The sequence below is a fragment of the Humulus lupulus genome, chromosome X (assembly GCF_963169125.1).
Source record: "Humulus lupulus chromosome X, drHumLupu1.1, whole genome shotgun sequence".
Classification (NCBI taxonomy): Eukaryota; Viridiplantae; Streptophyta; class Magnoliopsida; order Rosales; family Cannabaceae; genus Humulus; species Humulus lupulus.
The window spans coordinates 199,569,648-199,580,336 of NC_084802.1; the positions used below are offsets into that span (position 1 = coordinate 199,569,648).

Sequence of the window (10,689 nt, forward strand, 5' to 3'; positions counted from 1 at the left end):
TTTGAGCTATATAAGATGTTATCGAAAAAAAGGTTTAGCTTGAAGTTGGGAACAAAAAGAACATTTTTGAAGGATATCTTTTCGATTATATGGACAATGCCTGATTTGGCAATAGGAACTGTGAAACCAGCAGGAAGAACAACTTGGGAAACAACCACTTTATCATCAAAGGAAGAAAAACAAATAATGTTATAGCATATATGGTGTGCATCACCACTATCAACAACCCAAAGGAAAGGAGGTAGAGATACAGTTTTACCAGAAAAGTTAGATGTGGCAGGAGCAACTGAGCTGGTATTTGCTTGTTTTGGAGTTGTTGACACATTAAGGCCATGAGTTTCTGATAGTTCTCATTGAAGTCAACTGTCTTAGTTTGTTCTTCAGGTGGAACAGAGACTTGAGAAGATTGAGCTTTGTCAATTTGTTTCCGCCTATCACCATAACCAGAGGGAACCCATGAAGAAAGTAGCATTTCTCAACACGGTGCCCGGGTTTGTGACAATGAGAACAGGTGTATCTTGGTTTCTTGGTCCATGATGTTGCAGCAATGGAAGAAGTGGAGGAAGGGGGAGGATTGTGTGGTAGAATTGAATGTGGATTTGGAGGTTTTCGAGCAACTGTTGGAGCAACAAGATTGTTAGTAACAGTGGTTCCAATCTTGCATTATTTTTCATCATGGATTACCATAAAGAAAACTTTAGCAAGAGAGGGAAAATGTTCAATCAAAAGGGTTTGGCCTCTAATGGAATGAAAACAATCATTTAATCCAGTTAGGAATTGTAAAACCTGATCCCGATTGTATAAATCAAGATTATTCTTAGCAGCTTCACAATTGCAGATTCTATTGGCTTGGTATTCATAGATTTCGTCCCAAATAGACTTAAGTCTTGCAAAATAGCCACTGACAGAATCATCTCCTTGCCAAAGTTGAGCAAGAGCTTGTTTAAGTTTGAAGATACGGGGACCATTCCCTTCGCTGAAAAGATCAATGATCTCTTGCCATATAGCAGCAGCAGTCTTGAGGTACATCACAGAATCCTTAATTTCTTTGGAAATGGAGTTTAAAATCCAAGACATGACCATATTGTTGCAACGTAACCAGGAGCCGTGATTGGGGTCTGTGGTAGGAGGTTTAGGAAGAGTTCCATCCACAAAATCCATTTTGTTCTTAGCACCAAGGGATATGGTCACTGAGCATTTCCAAGATTGAAAATTGTTTTCAGTGAGGATAGGAGAAGCAATGAGCATTCCGGGGTGATTTCTAGTGCCAAGATTGTAGGGACTTTGAAAATCCTCATAGGCAGGCCGATCAAGATTGGTGAGAGGGTCGAAATGATTTGAAGAAGAAGACAATCTGCCATTGTTACCAGTGGGTTGAGCTTGACGAGGCACTGGGCGATCAGTGGTGGAGTCAGTCGTCGGAGCTGGAGGTGGAGGATCTTGGCGTTGAGAAAAGTTTCTGGTGCGTGGTCGGGCCATGGGTTTCAATCAAGAAGAGAGTATTGCGTCTGATACCATAAGGATTAATGAAGTTAAGCTAATCCTAATATTTACCACAATCACGACAATTTGAAATAAAATTTGCAAACGTGAAAACAATCATAAAAATATGGTTAATGAGATTTGGTTTCTACTATTATCTCTTCCTCTGTCTCAAACCTTGTTATTCTCTTGTCTTTAAAGTTCAATTCTCTGCCTAATGATAACCCTCTTCTCATATGCATTTCAATCTCTAATCAAAAGAACTATTGTGTAACGCCCTGGATAACCAAGACCGTTACACTGTGCATTTAAAATAGTGCAGGACTTGCTAATCAAGTTGTTTGAACAATAATGTGTACCTAAAGTCAACTACTGGGTTAGGGTTAAAAGATTTTGATCATAAACGGCTAATTTCCATTAAAATAGATGTTTGGTACATGGGATCCCAAAAACAGGGTTTAAGAGACAATTTGCAACCCTAAAAAAATTTTATACAACCAAAAGCCACTATAATGGCAAAACACAAACTTTAAGGCTCTGTCCATGTACTTTTCCTCGGCCATGGCGGACGAGCAGCTGACAATGTACACCTCAACCCCAGAGCTCTTTAACTCATGGTTGGTCCAGCTTCCCTTTGCCTTTACATGCACCATGTAGCACCCGTGAGCCAAGGCCCAGTAAGAAAACCATAACAGTAAGCACATAAAGCAACAATTACATATAATCAATCTTAACTCAACCAATTCAATCAGTTAACATAATTCAAATATAAAACCAAACAATGGTAAGCACTTCATCTCAAATACATATCAAAGTCAATAACACAAATGCTTAGGGTTGGTACGCTTAGCCCGAGCCCTGTGTTTATCTGGCTGCCCCGACTCGCTTAGGCCGAGCTGCGTTCAGTACGCTTATCATTAGCCCCGATACCCTTAGGTCGTTCATTCACAGATGTCATATCAATCATAAAATCACACAGTACATGTATTCAATTATTGGGAACCACAGTCTCATTCACAACCACAAGGGTGCAGTCTTCTTACCTTGAATCCCGAGCAGAGGATACAAAACGGTCTCGAGCACGATCCTTAGTCCTGAGCCTTGATGATAACCTAGTCATAGTGTCAATGGGTAACCATCAATTTCTAATCCAAATAAATACTTGGAAAACAATAGCTAGCCTCCGGGACCTCGATTTCTAGTAAACCGGGTAGTAGAAATTGTCTTGAGTGCTTAGGTTTGAACCCTCGAGCCTTCCCAAGCCTAAACATTAACCTAGACCAAAGTTCCCTAGGCGAGTCGCGACCAGGCGCTAGGGGTTGCAGCGCGCCTCAAGTCAGAGGCACGACCCCCATGCATTTGGGGGAGGCGGGCTGTGACTTGCCCCCCAAGGCTGCGGTGCGCCTTCAAGACAGAGAGCCCTCCCAGGGCATTCTGGGCATGCAGGTCGCAGCGTCCATGAGCTGGGTCATAGCGCGCCCCCACAAACCCAGAATTTCCTGGGTTTCCTCAGCATTCTTCCCAGCCAAATTATCACAATTCAATCTTAACAAGCCTCCAAACCAAAACCAAGCCCAGTTACGAGTCTAGGACTCTGAATCACATATTTTAAACTCAAAACCTCAAGAATTATACTGAAGTTACGACCCCAATTCAGTGATAATTCCTCACCCAATAATCAGTTTAATTCCAACCTAATGATCTAAATTTTCTAACAAAACAAAGACAAGAACTTACCTCAATCGTTGCCTGAATTATCACAAGCTTTCTTCCCTCTACGAGCTTTAAATTCCTCACTTCTTAAGCTTCAAGTCCAGCCTTTCCCCAGCTTAGCCCAAGCCTTTCTTCTTCAATTTTAACTTTCCCTTCAACATCCAAGTATAGGAGAGAGAGAGAGAGAGAGAGAGAGAGAGAGAAAATCGTGAGTGAGAGGGTGAGAAATTTTCTTAATGTTCCTGATCATTTCCTATTCTTCTGTGTATATCCTAACCCAGCAAAATACTATTTTGCCCTCTATGATTATTAGTCCTCTAAGGGTTCTAAAGGGTAAAACGGTCATTTCCCATCGGTTCCCGCTAATTCCTCAAATGTTCCTACCATTAACCAATTAACCTTGTCATGTCTAATTAATTACCAAATACTTATTCGTTACTCAATAAATCCCAAAATATTCCCTAAATTCCCAAAAATACCCCCAGGCTCCCCCGAGCTGGGTATTTATACCTCGTTGTGACTATTTTGCTAATCCTCTCACTAGGACCGTCTCGAGCCATATCCTGCAAATATATCCACATAATAATGTGGTCTCAACCATATATCACACAAAATCACATTTATGCCCTTAACGAGCTAAAATTACAAATATGCCCTTTGAAACGCCCTACTTCCTTAGAGTCGTTACTAAGTGAGTTTTAAACATGCAATTAACTCGCTAATTGAGGTTTTAGGTTAAAAGTGTAGCTAAACTGTAATAAAAGTCATATAATTTGAAAATGTATTCATTCACTGAAATTATAAAGTGTTATACATTTGGGATCCCAAAATTTATATTTAGAAATGTTTACAACTCAAAATAAGATTTAAGTCGACTAAACGACAAAACTCTGATTAATACAAAATGTCTCTAAAAAAATACTCCTGGTTGTGGCAGCCAGGCAGGCCAAACATGTACACGTCCCTTCACGCTCTCCGTACTAATGGTTGGTCGACCTTTCCCTTGCCCTTACCTACACCATAGAGCACCCGTGAGCCGAAGCCCAACAATAAAACTCAACATATACATATCAAACAACCAGCATATAACCAACAGGCTAAACATATAGCGGCCATGCCGTCCCCTTTGTGACTTTCCCGCTAAACTGCTCCCTAGGACCGTCTCAGTTCGTGCATCACAAATATATCACCACTCACACGTGGTGTCAATCACAATATACACAAATATTGCATTTATGCCCTCAGCGGGCTAAAATTACAAATATGCCCTAGCAACCAAATGGGGCCCACATGCATATTTAATTCACCTAAACATGCATTTCTAATCACATACTTATCAAATTCACATTTTAACACAATAAATCAAATATTGCCCTTCAGGCATGCTAATCAAGGCCCTAAGCCTTATCAGCAAATTTGGGACGCTACACCCTTATAAGCAGAAAAGGGCCCACATGCATATTTAATACTCATAAACATGCATATCACACAACTGTATAATCATATTAATCATGCATGCCACATAGTCACACATTTAACCAATTAAATATACATATATCTAATTATGCCCTCCTGACACGCTAACCAAGGCACTAAGCCCTATTTGCAATTTTGGGTTGTTACAACTATCCCCTCCTACTGAGAATTTCATCATTGAAATTTACCTAAATAACTCGGGATACTGATCCCGCATAGCTAACTCAAGCTCCCAGGTCGCTTCCTCGACCTTGCTATTTCTCCACAACACTTTGATTAGTGGAATCGTCTTGTTTTGTAGAACCTTGTCTTTCTTGTCCAGGACTTGAACCGGTCGCTCCTCATATGACATATCTATATGCAATTCCAAATCCTCATACTTCAACACATGAGCGTATATGAGACGTACTTCCGAAGCATAGAATTGTGGAATACGTCGTGAACCCCTGATAATGATGGTGGTAGTGCCAACCTGTAGGCCACTAGTCCGATCCTCTCTAGGATCTCAAAAGTTCCTATTAATCTTGGGCTCAGCTTGCCCTTTTTCCCAAACCTCCTCACCCCTTGCATTGGTGACACTTGCAGGAACACGTGGTCCCCCACCTTGAACTCCACGTCCCTACGCTTAGGATCAGCGTAGCATTTCTGTCTGCTCTGTGAAGCGAGCATTCGAGCTCGGATTTTCTCAATAGCTTCACTAGTCTTCTGAACCAACTCTGGTCCTAAATACTTCCTCTCACCCATCTCATCCCAATGAATGGGTGATCTACATCTCCTTCTGTACAACATCTCATATGGAGCTACTCTAATCATTGATTGATAACTATTGTTGTATGAAAACTTAATCAACAGGATATACTTACTCCAAGACCCCTCAAAGACCAATACACACACCCTAAGCATGTTTTCCAATACCCGAATCATCCTCTTAGACTGTCCATCTGTCTGAGGATGAAAGGCTGTACTGAACTTCAACTGAGTCCCCATAGCCTTCTGCAAACCACCCCAAAACTTGGAGGTGAATATGGGATCCTAGACTGATACTATAGATTTAGGAACCCCATGGAGACGTACAATCTCCCTCACATACAACTCTGCGTATTGATCCACAGTATAGGTCATCCTCACTGGAAGAAAATGAGCTGACTTGGTGTATCTATTTACTATCACCCACACCGAGTCATGTAGCCCCACTGTCCTGAGTAAACCTCTCACAAAATCCATAGTAACGTCCTCCCACTTCCATTCAGGAATACCCAAAGGCTGTAGCAACCCCGCTGGTCGTTGATGCTCCGCCTTCAACTGCTGACAGGTTAAGCACTTGGCCACATACTCCACTACATCCTTCTTCATCCCAGGCCACCAATATAGAGTTCGTAAATCCTGATACATCTTCTTGGTTCCTGGATGAAGTGAGTATGGTGTGGTATGGGATTCAACAAGTATCTCTCATCTAATATCTGCATCTGTCAGGACATAAATCCAACCCTTATACCGTAATAAACCAGTCTCTGAAATGGAATAGTCCTTAGCCACTCCGACTAGGACATTCCCTCTAACTTCCTACAACTGTGCATCATCCCCCTGGCCCTCCCTTATCCTCTCTAGAAGGGTCGACTATAAGGTGATATTGGCCAACCGACCCACAATCAGCTATATCCTCGCTCTAACCATCCCCTCTACCAACTCCTGTGCATAGCTAAATAACTGTCACGGGCCCCTCCGATTCAATGTATCTGCCACTACATTGGCTTTCCCTGGGTGGTAAAGGATATCACAATCATAGTCCTTTACCAACTCCATCCAACGTCTCTACCTCATATTCATGTCCTTCTGAGTGAAGAAATACTTCAAGCTTTTATGATCAGTGTATATCTCGCACTTCACCCCATACAAGTAATGTCACCAAACTTTCAGCGCGAACACCACCATTGCCAATTCTAGATCATGGGTAGGGTACCGCTGCTCAAACTCCTTTAGCTGTCGTGATGCATAAGCAATAACCTTCTCATTCTACATCAACACGCATCCCAGTCCCAATCTCGATGCGTCACAGTATACCACATTCAACACATGAGTAGTAATCAGTCGTCGCTTCAGTTCCTGGAAGCTATTCTCACACTTGTCTGACCAGATGAACTTCAAATTATTTCGTGTCAATTCTGTCATCAATGCAGCAATCTTCAAAAACCCTTCCCCAAACTGTCTGTAATATCTCGCTAACCCAAGGAAGCTCCTAACCTCTGAGGCATTCCTTGGCCTTGGCCAATCTCTCACTGTCCCTACCTTAGTGAGATTCACCTTAATCCCATCTCCACTGACAATGTGTCCAAGGAATGTCACTTCTGGTAGCCATAACTCGCACTTCTTAAACTTGGCATACAACCGATGTTCTCTTAGTCTCTACAATACCTTTCAGAGATGTTGTTCATGCTTTGCCTCTGAACTGGAGTAAACCAAGATGTTGTCGATGAAAACAATCACAAACTGATCCAAGAAGTCCTTGAACACCCTGTTCATCAGGTCCATGAATGTTGTTGGGGCATTGGTCAGACTAAACGACATGACCAGAAACTCATAATGCCCACACCTCGTTCGACAGGCTGTCTTCGGTATATCCTCATCCTTGATCCTCAACTGGTAATAACCAGATCGAAGATCAATCTTTGAGAATACCGTCTTTCCCTGCAGTTGATCAAACATGTCATCGATCCTTGGTAAGGGGTATTTGTTCTTGATGGTAAACTTGTTTAATTCCTTGTAGTCTATACACATTCTCAGAGTCCCATCCTTCTTCTTCTCAAACAAAACTGGAGCACCCCATGGCGAGAAGCTAGGTCTGATAAACCCCAAATCAAGAAGCTCTTGCAACTTTATCTTTAACTCCTTCAGTTCTGCCGGAGCCATCCTATATGGTGCCCTCGACACTGGCTCAGTACCTGACGCTAACTCGATAACGAATTGAATCTCCCTATGTGGCGGCAGTCCTGGTAAATCCTCAGGAAATACATCCAAGAACTCGCATACCAATCTGGTCTCTCCCGGCCCCGCTGGCACAACTCTGGTGGTATCCACCATGCTAGCTAGAAAACCTATACAACATCCCTATAATAGGTCCTTAGCCCTCAATGCAAATATCATGGGTATGTGGGGTCCATACCCAGCATCCACGAAAATAAAGGGATCCTCACCCTCAGACTCAAAAGTCACCATCTTCTTCCTACAATCTATAGTAGCCCCGTATCTGACTAGCCAATCCATCCCTAGAATCATATCAAAGTTATCCATACTCAACTTGATCAAATCTACTGATAGTTCCCTACTATCCACCATCACTGGCAGTGCTCTAATCCATCTCCTAGAATCTACCAATTCTCTTGTAGGCAGTATAGTCCCAAACCCCGCAGTATTACACTCACTAGGTCTACACAATCTATCAATTACCTTACTAGAATCAAATGAATGTGTAGCACCAAAGTTAATCAATACATTATACGAAGTGCCAGTGCTAGAAAACTGACCTGTCACTACCGAGGGGCTAGCCTCGGCCTCTGCCTGCGTCAAGGTGAACACTCAAGCTGGAGTTAAGCTGTCCACCTTCCCTGGTTCCTCCTTCTCGCTGTTGGGTAGTCCTTCTTGAGGTATCCCACCACCCCACACAGATAGCAAGCCTTTGCCTGACATTCGCTTGGATGGTGTTTTCTGCATCTCGTGCATTCGGGATAACTCCTCCATGTCTCACCGCCTCCCTGGTGGCCACCCTGAGCACCCAGACCCCTCCTATCAGGACCAACAGTGGTCGAGGTGTTAGGGGTCTTCCTCTTCAAATCACTGGGGCCTCCGCCCCTACCAGACCTTGTGGATGGAGGCACTGCCTTGCGAACATCCCGTCTCGCAGCGTTCTCCCTCCAGATAGTATTCTCTGCCTCCTCAGCGGTAAGAGCTTTCTCAACATCATGGGCATAAGTCATTTGCCCAGGTACCGATGTGATCCTCACATTCTGGGCTATCATAGCATTGAGCCCTCGAACGAACCTATCTTGCTTGGCCACATCTATAGGCACCGAGTCTGATGCAAACTTCACCAGCCTATCGAACTTCAGGGCATACTCTGTAACTGTCATGCTGCCCTGTACCAGGCCCGTGAATTCATTCACCTTTGTTTCCCTGATGGCAACATTGTAATACTTTTGGTTGAACACATCTAAACCCATCCCAACTCAAAGTGGAAACATCCCTGGTCTGTGATGCCACCTCCCACCAAATACGGGCATCCTCCCTAAACATATAGGTGGCATAAGCCACCCTATCATTACCTTCCACCCTCATGAAATCCAAGATGGAAGTGATTATACTCATCCACTGTTCAACCTTAAGTGGTTCTGGTCCTCCCTCAAAGGATGGAGGATGTTGTCTCCTGAACTGCTCATAAAGTGGCTCCCACCTATTCCCCACCTCAGGTGGTCGTACTACTGGTGCCACATCAGGTGGCATAATAGGTGCATCACTCTCTGACAGAGCCTGTTGTCTCAAGAGACGGATCTACTCTTCTTGACTTTGCAATTGGGCTTGCATATCAGCAAGTATCTGCTGCCAGTTCTCAGGGACTGGCGGACGGTTCTGGCTGTGTTCATCATCTCTAGCCTCGGACCCTGTGCTGACTAGTCGTATTGGTCACCTTGGACGCATAGCTATCTAAGTTTATCTGCAATCAACGACTCGACAATCAGGCAATGATGACAGGTTAACAGTCTTTCCATTGTCCACGATTGAAACTCAACCAACAATAAACAATCAAGATGCAAACAAGCATTTAAGCATTCATTCACATGCAGCAGCAATGCTAATGAGCATGCCTCATTATGATCACACAGCAGTCAAGGGCCAAGCCCTATCAGTATCTCATGCTCCCTATTAATCATACAGATTAAAACATTTATATTTCATTCAAGCATTTAAGCATGTAATCGTATATACAGTTACCAAACCTTGAGTCGAGCTTGTCTTTAGTGGCAAGTGTACATGCTCAGGCAGTATTCAGGAACCCTTAAACCTAGACCACTTTGATACCAAGTTGTAACACCCTGAATAACCAAGACTGTTACACTGTGTATTTAAAATAGTGCAGGACTTGCTAATCAAGTCGTTTGAACAATAATGTGTTCCTAAAGTCAACTACTGGGTTAGGGTTAAAATATTTTGATCATAAATGGTTAATTTCCAATAAAATAGATGTTTGGTACATGGGATCCCAAAAACAGGGTTTAAGAGACAATTTACAACCTTCAAAAATTTTTATACAACCAAAAGCCACTCTAATGGCAAAACACAAACTTTAAGGCTTTGTCCTTGTACTTTCCCTCGGTCGTGGTGGACAAGCAACTGACTATGTACACATCACCCCCAGAGCTCTCCAACTCGTGGTTGGTCCAGCTTCCCTTTGCCTTTACCTGCACCATGTAGCACCCGTGAGCCAAGGCCCAACAAGAAAACCATAACAACAAACACATAAAAGCAACAGTTAAATATAATCAATCTTAACTCAACCAGTTCAATTAGTTAACATAATTCAAATATAAAACCAAATAGTGGTAATCACTTCATCTTAAATACATATCAAAGTCAATTACGCAAATGCTTAGGGTTGGCACGCTTAGGCCGAGCCCTGTGTTTATCTGGCTGACCCCGGATCGCTTAGGTCGAGCTGCGTTCAATATGCTTATCACCAGTCCCGACACCCTTAGGTTCTAAAATGCCATATCAATCATAAAATCACACAGTACATGTATTCAATTATTGGGAACCACAGTCCCGTTCACAACCACAAGGGTGCAGTTTTCTTACCTTGAATCCCGAGCGGAGGATACAGAACAGTCTTGAGCACGATCCTTATGTTAGGAAAATATGTATTTGCCTCAATAGAAATGGTAAGATAATACAACTCTATGCAATAATATTACAAATAAATATAGATTGATTAAAAAGAGTGTTACAACTCTATAATTGAAAATACAAATA

The 10,689-nt window shown here is 42.7% G+C and overlaps 1 protein-coding gene across 1 annotated transcript; it reads right to left on the bottom strand.

Annotated features, from left to right (window-relative positions):
- Positions 1 to 663: 663 nt before the first annotated feature.
- Positions 664 to 1,479, bottom strand: LOC133806611 (uncharacterized). Its single transcript, XM_062244703.1, has one exon. The coding sequence runs from the start codon at positions 1,477 to 1,479 to the stop codon at positions 664 to 666; it is 816 nt and encodes a 271-aa protein (XP_062100687.1).
- Positions 1,480 to 10,689: the final 9,210 nt, after the last annotated feature.